Below are 25,857 nucleotides of genomic sequence, written 5' to 3'. Positions count from 1 at the left end.
ATAGCTATTCACTCCTACAGTAAGGGACGGTTTAAACTGGAGTGCACATGGGGACATGGGAGACATAAAAGTAAGAAGAAAAGCTAGACGTGAAAAATAGAAATGTGAAAAAGCTGAAGAAGGTGGCAGAGGAAACACTGGCTTGCAACAATTAGGGCCACAGTACAAAAAAAATTAGTGAAAATGTCAAAAGTCCAAAGCGATTAGATCTGAATGCACTGAGCTTCTGTAATGAGGTAGCCCAATTGTCAGTGCAAACAGTTCTAAACTGGTGTGACAGGATTGTGATTACAAAGACAAGGGTGAACAAGGATGAAAGCTGACCATGCAACGTGCTTGTCTGTCATAAGGATTGCATACCAAACAGAAAAGATGTACAGTGACACTGGTGAGAAAGGCATAGAAATATTAAAATGTAGAATCAGCGCAGTTAAGAAACAACAGGAGACAGAAAACATTTGCGGGAATTGTCTACAGGCCTCCAGACAGTCAAAGCAGGAAATTAAAGATGGACAGACTGGGACCAATTCAAAGTCAACAAAACAAGACCATCTACGTACCACAGGCAACAACATAATCATGGGTGACTTCGAAGTCCACACAGACAGGGTAAACCAAATGTGTGCTGAAGCGGAGGAGAATGGGTTTCTGGAGTATATTAGGAATGTCCTTCTAGTGTACTATGTCGGGTAGCTGACTAGAGGACATGCTATTTTAGATCTGGTATTATGTAGTCACTAGAAAAAGAACCTTTGGTGATAAGAATAATCTAACACTTTATCCTGAAAGTGAGGCAATATAATTTGAAGCTGATTAAGGAAAATTATGAAAGCATAAATTGGCTGAGGTGGATTGGGAAAAGGCAATGCAATTCATGCCCGGCCATCGACAGATAGTCCTGAGATGACTATTAAATTGTCTGCAGCAACTATCTATTCCTTCAAGGTGTGAAAACACAAAAGACCTGTCAACCATGTCTAAGAAACGAACTTCAGAAATGTAAAAGATTAAAAGAAAAAGGTTTGCATAAAAAGGTGAGAAACTTAAGTAAATCTGAGGATTGGAGGTCAGAATACAGTGAGGGAGACCCAAGAAACTGACAAGGGAGAATATGATGCGAATGCAATGCAATCCAAACAAAACCAAGACTGCAAAAAAAGCGCCTCACATTTGTAAAAAGGACATATTTGGCTAAGATGAATGCGAGGCCATTAAAAGCAAAGTCAGGAGAATTCATAACGGCAAAAACAGAAACACAGAAGCTAAATTATTACTTGTTAAACATTCTTCAGTGAGAAGATACCAATCTTCAGAAGTAGTGATCCAAATGGCTAGGGAGAATGAGGAGGTGAATCAAGTAGAATTAGTAAGAAGTCTGCACCGGAGAACCTAAGGTGACAAATGCCTGCATGTGTGTTGAAGGAGGCAGCTATAAAGATAGTCAAAACATTAGTGATCAACTTCCAAAATCCTTAAATGGCTCTAGCAAATTGGAAAGTAATAAATGTTGCCCCACAATCTAAGAATGGAGTAGTTTCTTGACAAGGGAGAAAATATGAAATTACAGATCCATCAGCCTGACATCAGCAGTCGACAAAATGTGAAGATCAACAATAAAGGATGTAGTAAATAGACACTTAGATAATAATGGTCTAATTGGACACATTAGGCAGGGACTTGCAAGTAAGAAATCCATTTTGACAAACTCGTTACAAGTTTTTTGGGAATGTTATTAATCAAGTTGATAAAGGGGAGTCAATGGACTTATTCTTGTTGAATTTTCAGATAGCTTTTGATAAGGTTCCCCAAAGAAGATTGTTTAGCAAAATTAAAGCACACGGGATATGAAGCAATACCCTGGCATGGATTAAGGAATAGTTAACAAACAGAAAACATTAGGAATAATCCAGTCATTCATTCTCTCATTGGCAATCTATGAATAGTGGGGTACCTCAACAATCTCTGGTCTCCTGCTGTTAACAACATCTATCAACGATTTGGACATGGGGTTCAAACCTAATATTTCTAAATTTGCAGACAATATAAATTTCAGCAGCTGAGTAAGCAGGCAACAACATGGCAGATGGAAAATAGTGTGGAAAAATTTGAGTTTTTGCATGATGGTAGAAATGTGCAGAGTATTTCCTAAATGGTAAGAATGCTCCTTAAATGGTGATGAGTTTGGAAATATTGAAGTGCAAAGGTATCACAGTCACCTTTTAAGTTAGTCACGAAATCAAGCGTGCAGGCACAGCAAGCAGTTTGACAATTAAATGGCACTGGCTTTCATTGCAAGAGGGCTTGAATGCAGGCGCAAGGATATCATCCTGTACCGTGCCTTGAAAGGTCTCAACTGGAATACTGCAAATAGTTTTGATCTCCTTAATGATCAACAGATTTACTGTTCATAGAGGGTATAAAGTGAAGGTTTACTCGACTCATCTCTGCAATGGCAGATTTGTCATACAAACGGTATGGATTGGCTTGGCTTGGTTGGGTCTGAGAGACTAGAGTTTAGAAGAATAAGTGGGGATCTCATTGAAATGCACAATACTGATACAGGAGTTGATAGACTGAGTGCAGGCATGTTTCACCGGCTGACGGATTCCAGAACAAAGGGCCACAGTCTCAGGATACACAGAAGGCTATTTCAGGCTGAAATAAAGAGAAATTTCTTCACAGGGTAACAAACTCATGCAATTCTGTACCAGAGAAGGATAGGTAGCAAAGTCAGTGCATCTGGTTCCATTATTTCCTCAGGGAGCCTTTTACCATTCTGTACTGGGATAATTCCACTGATAGATGTGTTGAACTATAGCCCCTTCAACTGCAGGTTTTATCTTCCCATATTACTATTTTAGGCAAAACCATTTTTTTTTTCTCTTCTAAAGCAGCCAAATAGCCAGCTCTGAACCTTCTCTTGTTTCATGAAATGTTAAACTTCTATAATCATGTTTCATATCTTAATCCCTCCATCACCTTAGTTACTCTTTCGCTCTCTTCTATAACTTTATAACTATGATACTTTTTTTTATTGCTTGCTATTTCGAACCAATGCACATTACTCTAAATGCAGTCACATGAACTACTTATACAGCTGCAACATTATCTCGCTATCTTGGCCCCAATATTCACTTGATAATTCATATTGCATCTGATCGGCTTTACTTGTTGGGACTGGGCATCCAGTTTGCTTCAATTTCTTGTCACCAAACATCCCAATTTCTTGCTGGCTTCAGTCCTCATGTGAAATACTTCACCTTTTTTTATATTCAATACTATCTGCAAATCCATCTAATTCCTAATTTTGTCTAAATCCTTTTGCAGCTTTTGATACTCAACGTCATAGTCTTTCACCTTCAATAGCTTTTAACATTCCACAAATTCAACTGCTGCACTACCAACATTTAACAAGGTTGGAAACAAATTGTCTCTCCAAAGACCCAACGGCTGCCTGCTGCCAGCTTTCTCCAAATTAATGACAATCTCGTACCAACACTTCTAATGACAAGTAGTTTGTGACGTTAATACAGTTAAATTAATTCATTGAGTTGATTGCATAAAATTAATCCCAATTCTGGGATTAACCATAACTGAAGAACATGGATACAATTCTCAGTTTCTACAAATGATTGCAGAAGATTTTATTATCTCTTTCAACAGCAATCATTCAATTCAAAGAAGAATGCAATTTGGATGAACAGAGAATTGGCCCTTTTTGTCAGACATTTAGCAAGTGATAAGGATATGAATCTCTACTTAGTTGTCTCATCCATGGAGCCAATTAGCTAATTAGTAACAATGCTACAAAACAGTTTAACTCAATGCATGCAATGGCTTTATTTTTGAACGTTAGATCAGTGAGGAATGCAGCATTGTGATTACGTAGTGTATACAAAATGGAAAAGTACTAAAAAGTTACTTGGTGCATTTCAAGTTGGAAAACAGAAGGAACATCAAAAATAATTAAAATTATGCAAGTAAAAGATGCAGTGTGACAATTCTCCACATAAATAATTTAGAAGTGCATGAATTTAACTTCTGGAGTATTGGTTACGATAAGAATGCAACTTCTCTTGCATGTATCACTCTTGTTGTTTATTCATGTTTGATCTTACCACTTATTATTCCCAGCAACTGGAGGACACAAGCATGAGAATCATGCACCTTAAGTGGTTTCTCTTTGCACATTGCATTGGCACACAGGGACTAAAATGGGTCTCTAAATTTTCGACAATCCCACTTCAAGTAACCAAGGTAAGAATTTCAAATATGCTGTTCACCTGCTTAATGCAGGTGATGTTTCCAAACAAATCCACTTACCCACTGAGAACAAGGCACCACATTAGCTAGAGCCATTGCAATGGGCAACTCTCCCTGATCCCCCATCATGGTGACCAATTCCACAAGTCTTTCAAACCGATCTGCCAGTACAGTTTCTGCAAGTGTGTCAAACTCTGTTCCCTGCTGAAGAATTTTAGTTAGCACTTCCATGAACGTGGCTCTTGTTTGAAGATCTTTATGGTATCCCAAGCCTAAGTACAGTCGAATGAAACAAAGTCCAATGAGGGTTGTGTTACATTTGGGTAGGAAAAATAAAACACATCTTCAAACATTCTTGCCAAAGGTACGAACTGGAAAACGATTTTCTAAAAGCAATTCTTCTCATTCACAGGCTAGAAAACCTCCATCACCTAGTTGTAGGAATAAATGCTGGGCTATCAGGACTAAATATGAAGGAGCTCAATTCAGATTTGATTCTAATATTTCTACCTAAACCAGCAGTTCCATGTAACTATGCTCTGATCAGGTGTCCATAAGAAATGTTGAATGCTTTTCAAGGACATAAATCAAAATAAAGGAGATCTGCTCACCTATGGAGTGCATAAGCCCACTGTCCACATTTGCATTGAGGAGGTTGGACATGGCAAGAACAGTGCAGTGCCTGAGTGATGCAAGGCGACGTGACATCCCTCGCTTTCTCCCACCTGTTTGTGATGTTTCCTCCTCCACTTCACTGCAGTCATTTAGCAAATTCATGAACAGAGTAAAATACCTAAGACAGAACAGTACTGAGCTGAACGTAATTTGTTTGAACATTTTTCCTGAAACATACTCAGTTGTATGGGGCAGCTTAGAAATCTTTAGCATAGTTAAATCATCACCATTTGGATTTCTTATTGAAATGTCCTGAACTGGACTTACTTGAGGAACAGTTGTGATTTAGCTTCCATTAGTTCAACGCCATCCCCCTCTTCTGGCTGCAAAGGTAACCCAGCAAGCAATGATACCACTGCCTCCATGCTTGCCTGATCAAGGTCTCTGCAGACAACATATACAGCAAAGGCACTAATTGATTTCAACTTCAAATAGCAATTATGCTCTCCCTCCACTTTCAAGTTTTCTTTTAAGCACAATACATGCTAGATTTAAGGGCTCTATTCCATAGAAATTTCATTGTATCAATATATTTAAAGCAGATTTACATGGTAATTGACTAGAAATTAGAAGCGCTTCTCAGTGCTCAGGGAAAGATTTCCACAACATAATATGTGAAACTGAAAAATAAAGCTACTTTCCAAAAAGTGATTACAGTTTTGTTTCATGATGCATACAGTGACAATCACCCCAATCCCCCCAATTTGTTTTATCACATTGATGTTACATGTGCAACTTTGAAAACCTGATCTCTAGAAGAATTAATTAAGACGACTAAAAAAATTTGGGCAGAGCTAAGTCCTAGAGTTAGAACCCAAAGTAATGAAAGGAGACTCAGCTCAATTTTAATCTGGGGCTTGGTGACAAAGTGAGATACAGCTGGCAAAGAAAAAAAAGTGAGAATAGGAAATAGAAAAAGTAGAGTAAGGGAAACTATAATTTGAAAAAATGAACTTAAAGTTTGAAATGCTTGATGCTCCAGATATCGAGAGATTGTTTCTGATAATTGAGTGAGCATGTGTTTTATTGTTTTGCTTGAGTGATCTATAAAGAAACACAAACTATTGCCTGAACAAATTAAAGCATTCAATTATTATGGAATTACTTAATTAAAACACACTAAAAGTGCAAGACATTAGTTTAAAATTAACCCTCAATATTAGATGTGTAAACCAACAAAGCAACAAATGTGATAGTGAAATGTTTAAAATATAGATAAACATATGTATGTTTCATCGTGGTGATTGAAATTGACAGTCGACAATTACAATGGGGCTGGTATGGCATTGAAGCCAAGTGCACAGCAACTTCTTTGAGAGTTGAATAGAGGGGTGAGAATGGAAACAATGCAAATGTCCAAAACCACTCAATTGTTTTTGAAACTGAACTGCAACAAAACAAAAAACAGAGGAACTTTCAGCTATTTTGAGCTTGTTCCAGCATTCTGATTTCTTCTTGAACCATGTCTCTTTCGACTACAAATTGGTGAAATTGATAAAATGAAGAGGCTCAAAACATTTGAAGGTTTTTACTCCTTACTACAGACCTTATTATACAACACACTTATCATTTGCTCTCAATCAATGTGAACAGTCATTTCAGAATTAGAAGATAATCTCTTAAGTAAATTGTGGCTAAATTAATGGAAAACAAAATTGATCTACCTTGTTAAGCATTTCACATCATCAACCGCAGCCTGGTTTGATGTTCCCATAATCCAATCAGTCAGGTACTCTACCATCTTATTCCTAGGCCAAAAAAAATTAAACTCAACACCATATGGCAAACATGGATTCACAGCATCAATCTTTCCACACAGTTAATGTCCTAAATTCATACGTTGGTGTCAAACATTTGCTTCACAAGGAAGAAGAAATATTAAGGTTACCATGACAATGTGTATCCAATATCCTCACATCTCCTCACCTCAAGACATTCTATCGTTCTTAATCATCTTCGTATTCCTAATTACAAGAACATCTGTAATGAAATCCTCACCTAAATTTCATTTCTTGACAGAAGGAGAGATCATCTCGCCTTTCCATCATTACCTCTACCAGTTGACAGAGCTTGGTTTTAATCTGAATCGCATGGACCGTGTTCCCAAGAACACGCACATATCTGCATTGAAGATCACAAGAGAATAAGATGAAGTCACGCAATTTGGGCTTTGTGAATTTATTTTTCTATCAGCTTGGTAGGTGAAGTTACTGAAAATTAATGCAGTAATGACAGCACAGTTAGATTAGTTGGCCCATCATTTCAAAACACATCTGAAATCAGTTGTCAAACAGCAAAACAGTTTCAACCCACATTTTTTTAAACCCATCTGCCAGACCTAAATTCTAACGGAAAATAAGGCTACCCAATGGAAGGGTATGGCTGTTTGGATACTGTGGTCAGAGCTTTTGATATCTACATCGGACCTTCTCACAGCTGCACTTCTGGATTAGGTGACTTGTTCTTACAGTGATGCCAATATCTCTAACACCTTTATATCTATACTTATCCTCTTCAACCTGTGTTCCCCTCATCTCCACCAACTTCACAGCTGCAGTTCAAGAAAAAAGTACTCATTCTGTACCTCGTTCAGGTCTCTCTCTCTCTCTCTCCCCCGACACACGATTTCCTTTCCTGTCCCCATCAGCTTCACCACTTCAACTATTCCTTAATTTTTCATCTATGTTGAATGCTATTATTTTCATATTTGCACTGCACTCTGGATCTTATTATTCACTGTACTGCCTATTAGGAATTTGCTTGCTTTGAATTGCCAATTGTTTGGCATTTGGAAACCGTGGTTTTGGGATGCCCCACTTTGTCCTTTATGGCAATGATGTTTGCACCCAAACTACCTCTGGCTTGAAGGCCTGCCTTTGCTTATGTTTTGCTTTTCTGACCAATCTTTGTGCATCGCCAAGTCCTTTCTGCAACCAAAAAAAACTCTCTTCCAGTGGAGTATTTCCATATTGGAGATGATCCAATCGAACTGAAGTAAAGGAAAATATAACAAGGGGGAAAATAAAAAAAAGTCTTCTCATACTGTTTGTACAAATGCACAATTAGGATTGGATTTGCTATGATACCCTTCAACCTCAGAATCGGACACTCTAACCTGCACTCTATATATATAATAACTAGGTTAAAACGATGACTCAATAAGTCATTGTATCATGTCTTCAACCGAAAACTGGAGCACGTGCACAAAAAAAGGAAGAATCTCGTACCTAACTAAATTTAGCATCATGGTCTCAATGCTGGCCTGCCCCAGGTGCTCTGAACTGCCATCAGTGTGATTATCCAGCAGGTTCTTCATGATTGCTATAGTTTGCTCCACAAATGGTGTGTTGGTATCATTCAATAAAACCTGTATGACAATTCAAGTATATTTAAGAGAACCTTGTTTTGTTTAACGTACTAACTTTCTGAAAAATTTCAGCCAAATATTACTGATAAAACAAAACTATGGTCCCTCACTAAAACAAAAAAAAATGCCAGTGTGTCAGAAATATTCAATATTTGATATTAACACATATGCATCAAATTAGTTAAACAGCTCTTCTGTAGGGCATTGCAATCAATATGCCGCAGTATCCCCACACCAGATCCCAAGAACCACAAACCAGAATAAAATAGCTGACAGCATTTTAATTTGACCGTCATTTAATTAAAGGTTCAGTAGGTTAATTTAGTTTGAGTACTCACCTGCCCTTGCAAGTCAAAAAACCTGCTGATGCAATTTTTCAGCTTATTGAAGAGCATTGGGTAAAGTACAGGGCTTAGCTCCAGTCCAACCAAGTCTTTAATATTAGTCCTAATCTGCAGCCCTACTTTTTCGTGACTGCACACCATCAGTGTGAGCAATCGCTCTAAAAATTTGCTGACTGGAGTCTCTGCATTTCCTTCAGTTGAGACCATGGATATCATGGAACCTTTCCTTTCCGTGATTGGCCCCATGGGAGGGCTATATGTTACCAAGTTTGGATTAATGCGATGCTGGAGACATACACCTCCTATTGCACACAAGAAGCCAGTCATGTTAATCCATTCCTGAAGAGAATCGGTGTCCGCCAAGTCTATCGAGCCACCCCCACTTACGTGTGACATCCGGCGCTTCACAATTGTCTTATGAAGGCTTTCAGTTACCTAAATGTGGAAGTATGTGTCAGTATATATTATAGTCAATCAATTATTAACAAGGTAAATAATTCTACACATACAACAGAACCAATCTAATGGAAATGTTTAATCAAGGTAAATCAGAGTATAAAAATGCAAGTCACACAAGAAAAGCACAAAACAGAACTGGAGGCAATCTGATAGAATGCGTAGTTAATTGGTTGAGGTGTAAACACTGGGATGGAAGGCCACTCATGGTTAGGTACCACCAAATTGTGTTCATGCAGGAATTTATGTGGGGTCTGAGCTTTATACTATTACCAAATTCACATTATTTCTGTTCAAAGAGTAAATGATAACCAAAATTACAGATGATATTAAGCATCGACAAATTGTGAAGAGAACAACTTCTGAAAGTTAGATAAAGCCTGCAACCAGCAATAACAGATGTAGTTCCACATTAAAGTGCCAAATATACTTTGAATACAAGAACAGCAGATAACAAATTACACCAAATGTCCAAATGCAGCAAGACCTGGGCAAAATACCTAGATTTGGGCTGACAAGTGGTTAGTAACATTTGTATTACACAAGTGTCAAATAATGACCATTCGCAACAGTATAGAATCTAACAATTGCCCCGATATTTGGTGGCATTACCACTGCTAAACCCCCTCATGGCTACCAGCACCTCAAACCAAATTGGACTAGCCATGTAAATATTATGGCTACAAGACTCAGTCAGAAGTCGGGACTTCTATGGTGAGCGACTCACCTTTGGAGACCCCACAGTCTGTCCACAATGAACAAGATACAAGTCAGGTGTATGACGGAATTTTCCTGACTTGCCTGAATGAATGAAGCTCCAAAAAAAAACGCTTGAAACGCAACACCAACCAGGACAAATCAGTCCTTTTGACTGGCATCGCAGCCATCAACACATACTCTCTCTACTACCAATGCTCAGGAGCAGCAGTGTTTACCACCTAAAAGGTGTACTATAGAAATTCACCAAAGGTCCTTACACAGCACTTTCCAAAGTCACATCCACGAACACCTAGAAGAACAAGGGCTGCACTGACATGGGAACACCATGACTTGCAAGTGACTCCACAAGTCACTGACCATCCTCATTTGGAAACATATTCCCACACTTTCACAGTTACTTGGTCAAAATCTGGGAACTCCCTTTGCAAAAACATTTTGGGCTCACCTACACTAAGTGGACTGCAGTGGTTCCCTAAGGAAGCTCACCACCACCTATTGAAAGGGCATTAAAAATGGGAATGTCTCAAATTAATTTTTATAAAGCCAAGTTATTGAAAAAGATTTTGGCAGCTGGGCTCAAAAGACATTTTGCAGGTGCAGAAAACCATTAAGAGGACCAGTGAAATCTATAACTTCATCGCAAGTGTGAAAAGAAATTTTGCACAAGTGCGTTTGATAAGGTTCCCCATGGCAGGCTGATGGAGGAAGTGAAGTCACATGGGGTCCAGGGTGTGCTAGCTGGATGGATAAAAAACTGGTGAGGCAACAGGAGACAGAGAGTAGTAGTGGAAGGTAGTTTCTCAAATTGGAGACCTGTGATCAGTGATGTTCCACAGGGATCTGTGCTTGGACCACTGTTGTTTGTGATATATGTAAGTGATTTGGAGGACGGTGTGGGTGGTCTGATCAGCAAGAGATTGGTGGAGTAGCAGATAGTGAAGGGGACTGTCAGACATTACAGCAGAATATAGATAGACTGGAGAGTTGGGCAGATAAATGGCAGATGGAGTTCAATCCGGGCAAATGCGAGGTGATGCATTTTGGAAGATCAAATTCAAGGGTGAACTATACAGTAAATGGAAAAGTCCTAGGGAAAATTGATGAACAGAGAGATCTGGGTGTTCAGGTCCACTGTTCCCCGAAGGTGACAACACAGGTCAATAGGGGTGGTCAAGGCGGCATATGGCATGCTTTCCTTCATTGGGCAGGGTATTGAGTACAAGAGTTGGCAGGTCATGTTGCAGTTGTATAAGACTTTGGTTCGGCCACATTTGGAGTGCTGTGTACAGTTCTGGTCGCCACATTACCAAAAGGATGTGGATGCCTTGGAGAGGGTGCAGAGGAGGTTCACCAGGATGTTGCCTGGTATGGAAGGTGCTAGCTATGAATAGAGGTTGAGTAGATGAGGATTATTTTCATTAGAAAGACAAAGATTGAGGGGGGGACTTGATTGAGGTCTACAAAATCATGAGGGGCACAGACAGGGTGGATAGCAAAAAGCTTTTTTCCCCCCCAGAGTGGGGGATGAGTTCAAAGTGAGCGGAGGAAAGTTTAAGGGAGATATGCGTGGAAAGTTCATGACACAGAGGGTGGTGGGTGCCTGGAACGCGTTGTCAACGGAGGTGGTGGACGCAGACACGTTAGCGTCTTTTAAGATATATTTGGACAGGTACATGGATGGGCAGGGAGCAAATGGACACAGACTGTTAGAAAATAGATGACAGGTTAGACAGAGGATCTTGAGCGGCGCAGGCTTGGAGGGCCAAAGTGCCTGTTCCTGTGCTGTAATTTTCTTTGTTCTTCTTTGCTGCTTCAGCTCTTTTGAGCAAACGTAAAGGCAAATTGAGTGCTGTGTTTAGATGTAAGCACTTCACATTGAAATGCTGGAAATTAATCAGGGCAAAATTAAGTAAACTTCAGTCATATTACTCAGTCAAGAGCAGAAAGGATATTATGAATGAAAAGTGAAAGTATTGTAGGATGGGTGAAATTAAGTGATGAAGGACTGGCTGTTGGGGAAAGCCAAAACAACAGAATGCAATGTTTGAATTAACATGAATAAACCTAAAAAAACGTCACGGATTATTAAAATATGAAACCTAATGTCCCAAAGGGAAACTGATTCAAATATTGAACAGAAAATCTAAAATCAAAAAAATCAGAAAACCGGAGATTCCAGATAAAATTGCCGGCTCAACAATTGAACAGCAAGGTTGATGACACAAATGTCTCTTCCTACAAGTAACAATTTGCTTCCACAAGGCTTCCTATAGCAGAAGGAATGGAGGGGTTTGATTAGCTAAGTGTTATGGAGATTTTCAGCAGGTTTGGCAAAACCTGTGGTGAGTTAACATTTTGAATCCATACAATTCTTCACATTCTGAAGTCTTTTTAGGCTCAGAACTTAGAGCTCTGTTTCTCTCTCCATACGAGTTGCCATTCCTTCTGAATTTCTGCAACATTCTGTCCTTGTTTTGGACTTTTATTTTGTGTTTATTACTTCATTTAAGTATTTGGAAGCCTTTGAGATGAGCTTACAAATTACTTCCTCAACTTCATATCGTGAACTGCCCTCTGAGATGACAGTCACAAATCCTGGAGTAGAACTATATGCTCTCATTCTCCTCCAAAAGTTATTAACTATTGTCACCAGAGCTCAAATGTGCTTTTACCTCACTGTTACGATTGAACATTCTGGAAATAAGTGCATGGAGTTTTAAACTGCACAGGCACCCATTGAACAGGAGCTGGAGACATCAGAAGCATCAGTTATGACAAACCTGGATGAATCTATGACAGAAACTGCCCTCATTGATACTAACTATTCAGAATTTGTGATCAAGAGGCTTCATCAAGCAGACTGAATTTCCCCTCAGATTTGACAGAGTGCAAGCCTTCACCAGTTGGTCTATGAAGATTTTTCTTCATGCTAAAGATGACTAAGTTAAACACTAAAATGATACTGCTGATAAACACGATAATGTTACTGCTGTTTGTTTTATAACATTCAATAGAGACTATGGATTATGTGCAAGATGAGAAAGGGCATGTCTAGTGTGGTAGCTTTAAGAAGCTATGAATGGCTTCACATTGAAGATAATTAAACTGTTGTACACTCAAAATTTGGCTTTCCAAACAGAGTGTTTAAGGATAAACAATGGACCAAACAGAAAACTTATGAGCACATTGGATAAGAAGACACTCCAACTAGATCAATAGAGTTTTGTTAAGTGTTAAGAGTCTCCACAAACATCTTTTTTTAGTTTTGGTGGATTATGTTCTAGGTCAATATAATAAAATGTGAGGCTGGATGAACACAGCAGGCCCAGCAGCATCTCAGGAGCACAAAAGCTGACGTTTCGGGCCTAGACCCTTCATCAGAGAGGGGGATGGGGTGAGGGTTCTGGAATAAATAGGGAGAGAGGGGGAGGCGGACCGAAGATGGAGAGAAAAGAAGATAGGTGGAGAGGAGAGTATAGGTGGGGAGGTAGGGAGGGGATAGGTCAGTGCAGCAAAGACGGACAGGTCAAGGAGGTGGAATGAGGTTAGTAGGTAGGAGATGGGGTTGCGGCTTGGGGTGGGAGGAAGGGATGGGTGAGAGGAAGAACAGGTTAGGGAGGCAGAGACAGGTTGGACTGGTTTTGGGATGCAGTGGGTGGAAGGGAAGAGCTGGGCTGGTTGTTTGGTGCAGTGGGGGAAGGGGAGATTTTGAAGCTGGTGAAGTCCACATTGATACCATTGGGCTGCAGGGTTCCAACGACTCCCACAGCTACCTAGAATACACCTCCTCCCACCCACCCTCCTGCAAAAATTCCATCCCCTATTCCCAATTCCTCCGCCTCCGCATCTGCTCCCACGATGAGGCATTCCACTCCCGCACATCCCAGATGTCCAAGTTCTTCAAGGACCGCAACATTCCCCCCACAGTGGTCGAGGACGCCCTTGACCACGTCTCCCGCATTTCCCGCAACACATCCCTCACACCCCGCCCCCGCCCCCGCCACAACCGCCCAAAGAGGATCCCCCTCGTTCTCATACACCACCCCACCAACCTCCGGATACAATGCATCATCCTCCGACACTTCCGCCATCTACAATCCGACCACACCACCGAAGACATTTTTCCATCCCCACCCCTGTCTGCTTTCTGGAGAGACCACTCTCTCCGTGACTCCCTTATTTGCTCCACACTGCCCTCCAACCCCACCACACCCGGCACCTTCCCCTGCAACCGCAGGAAATGCTACACTTGCCCCCATACCTCCTCCCTCACCCCTATCCCAGGCCCCAAGATGACTTTCCACATTAAGCAGAGGTTCACCTGCACATCTGCCAACGTGGTATACTGCATCCACTGTACCCGGTGTGGCTTTCTCTACACTGGGGAAACCAAGCTGAGGCTTGGGGATCGCTTTGCAGAACACCTCTGCTCAGTTCGCAATAAACAACTGCACCTCCCAGTCGCAAACCATTTCCAATCCCCCTACCATTCTTTAGATGACATGTCTATCATGGGCCTCCTGCAGTGCCACAAAGATGCCGCCCGAAGGTTGCAGGAACAGCAACTCATATTCCGCTTGGGAACCCAGCAGCCCAATGGTATAAATGTGGACTTCACCAGCTTCAAAATCTCCCCTTCCCCCACCGCATCCCAAAACCAGCTCAGTTCGCCCACTCCCCCCACTGCACCACACAACCAGCCCAGCTCTTCCCCTCCACCCACTGCATCCCAAAACCAATCCAACCTGTCTCTGCCTCCCTAACCTGTTCTTCCTCTCACCCATCCCTTCCTCCCACCCCAAGCCGCACCTCCATCTCCTACCTACTAACCTCATCCCACCTCCTTGACCTGTCCGTCTTCCCTGGACTGACCTATCCCCTCCCTACCTCCCCACCTATACTCTCCTCTCCACCTATCTTCTTGTCTCTCCATCTTCGGTCCGCCTCCCCCTCTCTCCCTATTTATTCCAGAACCCTCACCCCTCTCCCCCTCTCTGATGAAGGGTCTAGGCCCGAAACATCAGCTTTTGTGCTCCTGAGATGCTGCTGGGCCTGCTGTGTTCATCCAGCCTCACATTTTATTATCTTGGATTCTCCAGCATCTGCAGTTCCCATTATCACTATATTCTAGGTCACTTTGGCAAGAAGTTCTGCTGCAAAGGGAATACCTTTTCTAGCATTTCGCACCAGAGTCAATACTAAATATTCGCACAGAAAAAGGGAAGCTGTTGCTGATGCAAAAACTGAAATGCAAACAGAAAATGCTTAGATCACTTCTGATTTCTTAAAAATTTAATTCAGCTGAAATGGGCTTCCCTACCTGCCATCATTTATTGCCCATTTGTAATTGTCCTTGAGGTGGTTGTGGCCTGCCATTTTGGAGAGCTTCAGTCTGACAGAAGTGAATCTGTAGTCCATGTGTAAAAGCAAAATGTCTGCTGCACAGACACTGTCTGATTTGGAACCAATTCTAACACTTGGCTTACATTTAGATATACCATGTCTGTTATGTCGATACCATCTCGTCTTTAAACGTGTCAACATAAATTTCAATGGCATGATGGTATCTCACAATACTTCAACTATCCCTACACTGTTACAGCTGAGATTGATGCCAAGTCATGATTTTTTTGATAAATGCATACTTGTACAATAACAATACTTAAACCTACCTGCCCATCCTCAATTTTAGTTTTAGGGTAATTGAGAATTAATTTGGTGGCATGGTCCCACTTTGTATAAGTGTCTTCCCAGGCCTAAAAGGAAAATAGCAATAAATCCACATTAGGTTATTAAATTGGCATAAACATACAAGAAGTCCAATTGCAAAAGTCAAAATTTCATTATCCGAGTCAAATAGCACGGAAACAGATCCTTCATCCTCCAACAAATTCATGCCAACCAGGTTTCCTACACTTAACTAATTCCATTTACCTACATTTGGCCCACAACCCTCTAAAACTTGGCGATCCACATACCTGTCCTAATGTCTTTTCAATGTTGTAACTGTGCTTGTAATCTACCACTTTCACTGGCAGTTTATTCCATTTACCCACTATCGTGTCTGGGAAAATTGCCCTCAGGTCCCCTTTCAATCTTTGCCTCTCACCTTAAATATGCGCCCGAGGTCTGAACTCCCCCACCCTGAAGAAAAAACATTGGCTACTCACTTTATCTGTACCCCTCATAATATTATAAACCTTTATGAAGCCACCACTCACCCGACTTCAGAGAAAGAAGTCTCAGCCTATCCAGCCTCGCCTTAGAACTCAGACCAACCAGTCCCTACAACATCCTACTAAATCTTTTTTGCGCCATTTCAAATTTAATCACATCCTTTCTTTCACAGTGTAACCAGAATTGTACAAAGAACTCCCAAAGTGGCCTTACCAAAGTGTTTACAACGAAAGCATGACGCCCAACATCTATACTTAATGATCTGACTGATGAAGGCAAGTATGCAAGCGCAATCTTCACCACCGTGTCTACCTGCAACACGACTTTCAACAATGCACCAGTACCCACTGGCTCCTATGGTTGACAACACTCCCAAGTGCCCCACCATTAACTGTACAAGTCCTGTCCCTGGTTTGTCTCACCAAAATGCAACATTTATCTGAGTTAAACTCTGGATGTGAGTTTGCTCGCTGAGCTGGAAGGTTAGTTTTCAGACGTTTTGTCACCATTCTAGGTAACATCATCAGTGAGCCTCCGACAAAGCACTGGTGTTATGTCCCGCTTTCTATTTATCTGGTTAGGTTTCCTTGGATTGGTGATGTCATTTCCTGCATTGGTGATGTCGTTTCCTGTTCTTTTTCTCAGGGGATAGTAGATTGGCTCCAAATCAATGTGTTTGTTGATGGAGTTCCGGTTGGAATGCCATGCTTCTATGAATTCTCGTGCGTGTCTCTGTCTGGCTTGTCCTAGGATGGATGTGTTGTCCCAATCAAAGTGGTGTCCTTCCTCATCTGTATGTACGGATACGAGTGATAGTGGGTCATGTCGTTTTGTGGCTAGTTGATGTTCATGTATCCTGGTGGCTAGCTTTCTGCCAGTTTGTCCAATGTAGTGTTTGTCACAGTTCTTGCAAGGTTAAACTCTATCTGCCAATCTGTCAGGATGGGTTAAAAAGAACTACTTGCTTACAGTGGATCTGGTGAGAAGCTTTATTTACCAATTACTACTGCCAGTATAATCAACATGCTGAAAGGGATTGAGTTTCAATATAAAGACAAGTCTGTCATGAATATGAGAGGAGGTTTAAAAAATTAATTTAAAACTTGAGACACAGACGTAGGCTTTTAAAAAGATTGGATCTTTTAGCAGCTAATGAACTTAAAAGACCCTATACAGACAGCAAGCAAAACAAACGTCATCTACAAAATACCCTGCAAGCACTGTGACAAACATTACATTGGACAAGTGATAATGGGAACTGCAGATGCTGGAGAATCCAAGATAATAAAATGTGAGGCTGGATGAACACAGCAGGCCCAGCAGCATCTCAGGAGCACAAAAGCTGACGTTTCGGGCCTAGACCCTTCATCAGAGAGGGGGATGGGTTGAGGGTTCTGGAATAAATAGGGAGAGAGGGGGAGGCGGACCGAAGATGGAGAGACAAGAAGATAGGTGGAGAGGAGAGTATAGGTGGGGAGGTAGGGAGGGGATAGGTCAGTCCAGGGAAGACGGACAGGTCAAGGAGGTGGGATGAGGTTAGTAGGTAGGAGATGGAGGTGCGGCTTGGGGTGGGTGAGAGGAAGAACAGGTTAGGGAGGCAGAGACAGGTTGGACTGGTTTTGGGATGCAGTGGGTGGAGGGGAAGAGCTGGGCTGGTTGTGTGGTGCAGTGGGGGGAGCGGACGAACTGGGCTGGTTTTGGGATGCGGTGGGGGAAGGGGAGATTTTGAAGCTGGTGAAGTCCACATTGATACCATTGGGCTGCTGGGTTCCCAAGCGGAATATGAGTTGCTGTTCCTGCAACCTTCGGGTGGCATCTTTGTGGCACTGCAGGAGGCCCATGATGGACATGTCATCTAAAGACTGGGAGGGGGAGTGGAAATGGTTGGCGACTGGGAGGTGCAGTTGTTTATTGCGAACCGAGCAGAAGTGTTCTGCAAAGCGGTCCCCAAGCCTCCGCTTGTTTCCCCAATGTAGAGAGAGCCACGCCGGGTACAGTGGATGCAGTATACCACATTGGCAGATGTGCAGGTGAACCTCTGCTTAATGTGGAAAGTCATCTTGGGGCCTGGGATAGGGGTGAGGGAGGAGGTGTAGAGGCAAGTGTAGCATTTCCTGCGGTTGCAGGGGAAGGTGCCAGGTGTGGTGGGGTTGGAGGGCAGTGTGGAGCGAACAAGGGAGTCACGGAGAGAGTGGTCTCTCCGGAAAGCAGACAGGGGTGGGGATGGAAAAATGTCTTGGGTGGTGGGGTCTGATTGTAGATGGCCGAAGTGTCGGAGGATGATGCGTTGTATCCAGAGGTTGGTGGGGTGGTGTGCGAGAATGAGGGGGATACTCTTTGGGCGGTTGTGGCGGGGGCGGGGTGTGAGAGATGTGTTGCGGGAAATGCGGGAGACGCGGTCAAGGGCGTTCTCGACCACTGTGGGAGGAAAGTTGCGGTCCTTGAAGAACTTGGACACCTGGGATGTGCGGGAGTGGAATGCCTCATCGTGGGAGCAGATGCGGCGGAGGCGGAGGAATTGGGAATAGAGGATGGAATTTTTGCAGGAGAGTGGGTGGGAGGAGGTGTATTCTAGGTCTGATCTCAGGCAACCAGCTTGTAACTGATGTCCATTTCCAAGCCCACCGACTCCCACAGCTACCCAAAATACACCTCCTCCCACCCAACCCTCCTGCAAAAATTCCATCCCCTATTCCCAATTCCTCCGCCTCCGCCGCATCTGCTCCCACGATGAGGCATTCCACTCCCGCACATCCCAGATGTCCAAGTTCTTCAAGGACCGCAACTTTCCCCCCACAGTGGTCAAGAACGCCCTTGACCGTGTCTCCCGCCACAACCGCCCAAAGAGGATCCACCTCGTTCTCGCACACCACCCCACCAACCTCCAGATACAACACATCATCCTCCGACACTTCCGCCATCTACAATCAGAGCCCACCACCCAAGACATTTTTCCATCCCCACCCCTGTCTGCTTTCCGAAGAGACCACTCTCTCCGTGACTCCCTTGTTCGCTCCACGCTGCCCTCCAACCCCACCACACCCGGCACCTTCCCCTGCAACCGCAGGAAATGCTACACTTGCCCCCACACCTCCTCCCTCACTCCTATCCCAGGCCCCAAGATGACTTTCCACATTAAGCAGAGGTTCACCTGCACATCTGCCAATGTGGTATACTGCATCCACTGTATCTGGCGTGGCTTCCTCTACATTGGGGAACCAAGCGGAGGCTTGGGGACCGCTTTGCAGAACACCTCTGCTCAGTTCGCAATAAACAACTGCACCTCCCAGTCGCCAACCATTTCCAATCCCCCTCCCAGTCTTTAGATGACATGTCCATCATGGGCCTCCTGCAGTGCCACAATGATGCCACCCGAAGGTTGCAGGAACAGCAACTCATATTCCGCTTGGGAACCCTGCAGCCCAATGGTATCATTGTGGACTTCACCAGCTTCAAAATCTCCCCTTCCCCCACCGCATCCCAAAACCAGCCCAGTTCGTCCCCTCCCCCCGCTGCACCACACAACCAGCCCAGCTCTTCCCTTCCACCCACTGCATCCCAAAACCAGTCCAACCTGTCTCTGCCTCCCTAACCTGTTCTTCCTCTCACCCATCCCTTCCTCCCACCCCAAGCCGCACCTCCATCTCCTACCTACTAACCTCATCCCACCTCCTTGACCTGTCCGTCTTCCCTGGACTGACCTATCCCCTCCCTACCTCCCCACCTATACTCTCCTCCCCACCTATCTTCTTGTCTCTCCATCTTCGGTCCACCTCCCCCTCTCTCCCTATTTATTCCAGAACCCTCACCCCATCCCCCTCTCTGATGACGGGTCTAGGCCCGAAACGTCAGCTTTTGTGCTCCTGAGATGCTGCTGGGCCTGCTGTGTTCATCCAGCCTCATATTTTACTACATTGGACAAACTGGCAGAAAGCTAGCCACCAGGATACATGAACATCAACTAGTCACAAATTGACATGACCCACTATCACTCGTATCCTTACATACAGATGAGGAAGGACACCACTTTGATTGGGACAACACATCCATCCTAGGACAAGCCAAACAGAGACACGCACGAGAATTCCTAGAAGCATGGCATTCCAACTGGAACTCCATCAACAAACACATTGATTTGGAGCCAATCTACTATCCCCTGAGAAAAAGAACAGGAAACGACATCACCAATGCAGGAAATGACATCACCAACCCAAGGAAACCTAACCAGATAAATAGAAAGCGGGACATAACACCAGCGCTTTGTCGGAGGCTCACTGACGAGGTACCTAGAATGGTGACAAAGCATCTAGGAACACTCCTTCAAGCTCAGTAAACCAGCTTACATCTGGACCAACATAAAGACCCAGGAGAGCGCGGTGTTGGAGGTGAAAGGAAGACGTCGGGTTGGCTGTGCACCCTTGCAACCACTGGATCTTAATGCTGGCTTCGGCCTAACGCTGATTCAGGGGAGCAGCCACCCTGCAACGATGGCTGCGGCAAGTGCACATGCCCCAGGTCAGGGGGTCTGGAACACCATCCGTGCTTCTGTGAAGAAGGTGGATGAAGGTGCACCTGTGGACTGCACCTTCTTCGTGAAGAGGGTCCTGTTGGACTGTTGTGGGTTTGCTGCTGCGGACATTTACTGCCTGCAGGATTTCCCCGGAGGAGGTTTTTAAAATGTGACCTTCAGGAGTGCCAAGCTTTGCGAGCGCTTCCTGGAGGTTTTCAAGGAGAAAGGAGGTGTGGGCCCCCTCTCTGTATTGACCGCTGTTCGTGATGCCAGCGCAGAGGAGCCGTATGGTAACTGTACACATGTACAACCCGCATGTGCCAACAGTTGATGTCCTGACCTTCCTTGGAAGGTACGTGAAGGTGGAAGGGGACCTAACTGACATCATGGACTCCTTTGGCAGCTGGACCAGTAAGAAGCAGGTCAAGGTGACGCTGAGGATGGGCGTGGACGGGAACGTCATACACCCACCGTCCAGCTTCGTGATCAGCGGGAGCAAGGGCTACCTGACCTATGCAGGGCCACCTAAAGTCTGCCATGCCTGTGGTAGGTCAGGTCACGTGGCGGCCGACTGCAAAGCCACCATCTGCAGGGAGGAGGGACACCTTGCAAAGGATTGCCCACAAGAGAAACGCTGCAACCTTTGCAGGGAAGCGGGCCACCTCTATAGGGCATGCCCACAGTGGGGGACCACCTACGTCCAGGTCGCCGGCAGGGGCAATGGGGGACCAGCCCCCCCCGGAGGAGAGGAAGGCACCAGGGCCCTGCAAGGACCCCACTAACGTGCAGGAGGCCCAGGTCGTGCAGGAAGGCCCAGGTCATGCAGGAAGGCCCAGGTCATGCAGGGGGGCCCAGCCCCGCAGGATGGGCCCGAGGCCAGCAAAGCGCCCCTGCAGGCTCTGCTCCCCACCGACAGCCCAGAGTCGATGGAGGCGGCGACAGGCTACCCAGGGGAGTGGACGACAGTCCGGAAAGCGAGGAGGAAGGTGCATCGGCGGGCCCGGGAACCCGCAACCATCTGCCGGGAAGAGGCAGCTACAAGGGGGGCTATAAGAGCTCCTCTGACGAGGGGGATTCGGAGAGGGCCCGCCCGAAGCAGAAGTTAAAGATCTCAAGGGAGAAAGTAAGCAGCACCCCGCTTGTAGGTGACGAGAGGCGTCCTGAGGCTCCCTCTGACACCCAGTCACGTGCCGCTGGGGCACTGGAGGGCCCCCTAGAACTTCCAGGCGGGAAGGAGGAAACAACGCGCCCCCAGCCTGACCCAGAGCCGGACTCTCCTGCCTCCATACCCCGACGGGGGATGCCACCCGGAAGGCAGCACGGACTGTTTCCTGAGCCCAGAGAGCATCCAGCAGTTAGCCCGAGCAATGGGCATGAAGGGACAGATAGAGGGGCTGGACCTTGGACTTGGAGAGGGTACTGCGGTCACTGCCCACAATGGGGGTATGAGTTGAGAGCATTAATGTGCGCAGTGTCAAGTCCACCGCAAGATGTGTGTCCACAGTGGCCTACCTGACCACCGTCAGGGCGGACCTCCTGTTTCTGCACGAGTGCGGGATACCGCACCTGAGCAGGTACGGGAAATGGTCCGGCGCCTGGACCTGTGGGCTTTCGATCTGGTCAGGGGGTAACGACTGTCGCTTCTTGGGCCTGGCTATTCTGCTGCGGGGGCGCAACTTCACCATCTCTCAAGTTCGGGGGGGGGGGGGGGGGGGGAACGACCTCCTAGTGGCTGACATCACCTACAGGAACGCTCCCCTGAGGCTGATCAACATGAACGCCCCAGCGGTACAGAGTGAGCGGTTGGATGTCTTGCAGCGGCTTCCACCCCTGCTGGCTACGTCCAGGCCGGTTATCCTAGGCGGAGATTTCAACTGCATCATTGATGCAGATGGAAGATCCGGCGTGGGGACAGCGGGTGGGGGGAGTCAACTGGACGTCACGTCCAGATTCCTGATGGGCACGGTGAAGGACGCCAAGCTGCTCGACGTCTTCAGCGCCCCTGCAGACGGAGTGCAGCGGAGGTACACCTGGTCGCGGCCAGACGGGTCTATTCGCTCAATGATAGACTTCCTGTTTGTGTCACGGGTGTTCTCAGTCAGGTCCACCGGCGTCGAGCCGGTGTTCTTCTCTGACCACTGCCTCCTGCTGGCCGACTGTCACTTACAGGACGACCAGCTGGCTGGCAAGGGGACGTGGAAGCTCAACACGACTCTGTTGACCCCAGAGAACGTCGAGGAGCTTAAGAGGGAGTACGCCGGTTGGAGAACCGTGAAACCCCTGAGTCTCTGGGCGACTGGTGAAAGACGGTGAAGGAGAACATGAAGAGGACCTTTGTCCTCAAGGGTGTTTGGAAGGCGAGAGAGGCGGGGAAAGCTGTCGCAACTCCAGAAAAGGGTGTAGAACCTGCTCCTTCTGCAGTTTGATGAGGGTCGATGTCACGGAGGACCTCCGTGAGGTGAGGGGCCAGCAAGCCGCACTCTTCGCCGCGGAGGCCTCCAGGATAAACTTCCGGTCCAGGGTCCGCTCCGTGGAGCAGGACGAGACGTGCTCACGTTTCTTCTTTCAGAAGGTGCACAAAGAGAGCTCTGTGCTTAGCCGGCTGAAGGAGGACGACAGCTCGGTGACGTCGTCTCGGCCCGACATTTTGAGGGTCAGCAGATCCTTCTATGCAGGACTGTACGACACGAAGCCCACGGACAGCACGGCCTCTGAGTCGTTCCTGTCGTCTATCACGGACGTCTTAGACAACGGCACAAGGGACTGGCTGAACCGGCCGATATCCCTGGACGAGCAGGCCAGAGCCCTCAAGTCCTTGGAGAGGAATAGGACTCCTGCGAGCGACGGCTTACCGGTCAAGCTGTATTCCGCTCTGTGGGACCTGGTCGGCCAGGACCTGCTGGAAGTGTACGGTAGTGCACTTCGGGCAGGGGAAATGTGCAAGTCCATGAGGAAGGGCATCATCACCCTCATTTACAAGAGCAAGGGGGAGAGGGAAGAAACTGAGAATTGGCATCCCATTTCACTATTGAACGTGGACTACAAAATCGTGGCCAAGGTCATAGCCAACCGGGTCAGGTCTGTCCTGGAGTCGGTGATTCACCCTGAGCAAACCTATGCTGTGCCGGGCCGGAAGATCGCTGAGAGCCTCGCGGTCATCAGGGATACGATCGCCTACGTACAGGACAGGCGGGTGGACTCCTGCCTCGTCAGCCTGGGCCAGGAGAAGGCCTTCGACAGGGTCTCTCATGCTGACATGAGGGACGTCCTCTCCAAATTGGGGTTCGGGGAGGGCATCCGCAATTGGATCCGGCTGCTCTACACCAACATCATTAGTGCAGTCTCGATCAACGGGTGGGAATCGGACAATTTTCCCATCAGATCTGGAGTTAGGCAGGGCTGCCCGCTCTCTCCTGCCTTGTTCGTGTGCTGTGTGGAGCCCTTCGCCGCCTCCATCAGGAAGGACGTGAGCCTGAAGGGCGTGACTATCCCAGGCAGCGGAGGCCTTCAGGTCAAGACCTCCCTGTACATGGATGAAGTCAACGTCTTCTGCACCGATCATTGGTCGGTGAGTAGACTGTTGGACATCTGCGGCCAGTTTGAACTGGCCGCGGGTGCCAAAGTCAATCGGGGTAAGAGCGAGGCCATGTTCTTTGGCAACTGGGACGACCGCTCCTTCATCCCCTTCACTGTCAGGACAGACTACCTGAAGGTGCTGGGTGTTTGGTTTGGTGGAGCTGGGGCATGCACTAAGACTTGGGAGGAGCGTATCACCAAACTGAAGCAGAAGCTGGGCAGGTGGACGCTCCGGTCCCTCTCCATCGCGGGTAAGAACCTGGTTGTCAGGTGCGAGGGGCTTTTGGTACTGTTGTATGTGGTGCAGGCCTGGCCTATTCCCTGGACCTGCGCCGCTGCGGTCACCCGGGCCATCCTCCACTTCATTTGGGGGTCGAGGATGGACCGGGTCCGCAGAGACACCATGTACAAAGACCTGGGAAGTGGGGGAAAGGGCGTACCGAACGCCACCCTCGCCCTGACGGCTACCTTTGTGTGTGGCTGCATCAAACTGTGCGTAGATCCTCAGTACGCAAACACCAAGTGTCACTACTTACTAAGGTTCTACCTGTCCCTGGTGTTGCAAAGGATGGGCCTGGCCTCGTTGCCGCAGAACGCTCCGAGTAGTTGGACCGTTCCGTACCACCTGTCCTTCGTGGAGAAATTTTTGAAAGGAAACACCTTTGACCACAAGGCCATCAGGCAGTGGCCAGCATGTAGTATCCCCTGGACCCTTCCGGAACAGGAGAGGGTGGATCCCATCGTGTGGTTCCCCACGCAGACTGCCAAAGTCGTTTGGCAGAATGCCTCATTGCCAGAACTTTCAAACAAGCACAAGGACATTGCTTGGCTGGCGGTGAGAGGGGCTCTGCCAGTGAGATCCTTTACGCATGCCCGGAATCTCTGCGCCACCGCACGCTGCCCTCAAGGTGGCTGCCGGGGGGGAAACGAGACTGTCAATCACCTCCTTCTGGAGTGTGCCTATGCGCAGGAGGTCTGGAGGGGGATGCAGTGGTATTTGTCGAGGTTCGTCCCGAGCAGCTCCGTGACGTGGGACTCCGTGCTCTACGGGCTGTTTCCCGGGACACACACCGAGACCAACATCAACTGCGCCCGGAGGGCCATCAATGCGGTTAAAGACGCTCTTTGGTCTGCCTGCAACTTGCTGGTCTTCCAGCTGAAAGAACTGACCCCGACCCAATGTTGCAGACTGGCGCACTCCAAGGTCCAGGACTACGTGCTGAGGGACGCGCTAAAGCTTGGGGCAGCCGCCGCCAAGGCGCGGTGGGGAAAGACCACCGAATGAAACACCCCATCCAGAATAGAAAAAAGGGCCCTATCTGGTAACTGGGCCCAGCTGGCGCCTTCCCCAACTGGTCAGGGGGCCAACGGGGACTGTGCAGGGTGACGACTGCTGGGCTATTTTCTTTGCATTTTTTTTTTCTTCTTCTTTTTTTTTTCCTTTAGTTGGTGTACGTACCCCCTGGGTAATCCGGAGCGGCTTGCATGACTGGGTAGGTGTATAAATGTTTTATTTTTTGTACATCTTATGAATAAAGTATATTTTTACAAATTTAAAAAAAAGGCGACGAAACGTCTGAAAACTAACCTTCCAGCTCAGCGAGCAAACTCACATCCAGAACAATAACCTCTCATTCTACATTGACCTACATGAGAAAACATCCTTACAACTTTTTCAATTCCTTTTGCATCTTATATATCATTGTAGATTCTTGCCATTTTTAACCCCTCAGGGTTTAGACCTGAACTGCTAAAGCTCTGTCTGTAAG

The 25,857-nt window shown here is 46.1% G+C and overlaps 1 protein-coding gene across 4 annotated transcripts in view; it reads right to left on the bottom strand.

The window, feature by feature from the left end:
* The window catches only part of nf1a (neurofibromin 1a), a 313,607-nt gene that overhangs the window by 176,635 nt on the left and 111,115 nt on the right, over positions 1-25,857 (bottom strand). For all 4 annotated transcript variants that reach the window (XM_059655316.1, XM_059655318.1, XM_059655317.1 and 1 more), the window contains exons 19-26: positions 15,498-15,581; positions 8,644-9,084; positions 8,166-8,305; positions 6,937-7,059; positions 6,603-6,686; positions 5,206-5,322; positions 4,875-5,056; positions 4,324-4,535 (exon numbers count right to left, since the gene is read on the bottom strand). In XM_059655316.1, coding sequence (XP_059511299.1) covers positions 4,324-4,535; positions 4,875-5,056; positions 5,206-5,322; positions 6,603-6,686; positions 6,937-7,059; positions 8,166-8,305; positions 8,644-9,084; positions 15,498-15,581 — 1,383 coding nt within the window. The remainder of the gene's footprint in view (positions 1-4,323; positions 4,536-4,874; positions 5,057-5,205; positions 5,323-6,602; positions 6,687-6,936; positions 7,060-8,165; positions 8,306-8,643; positions 9,085-15,497; positions 15,582-25,857) is intronic.

Source organism: Stegostoma tigrinum, chromosome 27 (genome assembly GCF_030684315.1).
Source record: "Stegostoma tigrinum isolate sSteTig4 chromosome 27, sSteTig4.hap1, whole genome shotgun sequence".
Classification (NCBI taxonomy): domain Eukaryota; kingdom Metazoa; phylum Chordata; class Chondrichthyes; order Orectolobiformes; family Stegostomatidae; genus Stegostoma; species Stegostoma tigrinum.
This window is presented reverse-complemented; position numbering and strand designations above follow the sequence as displayed.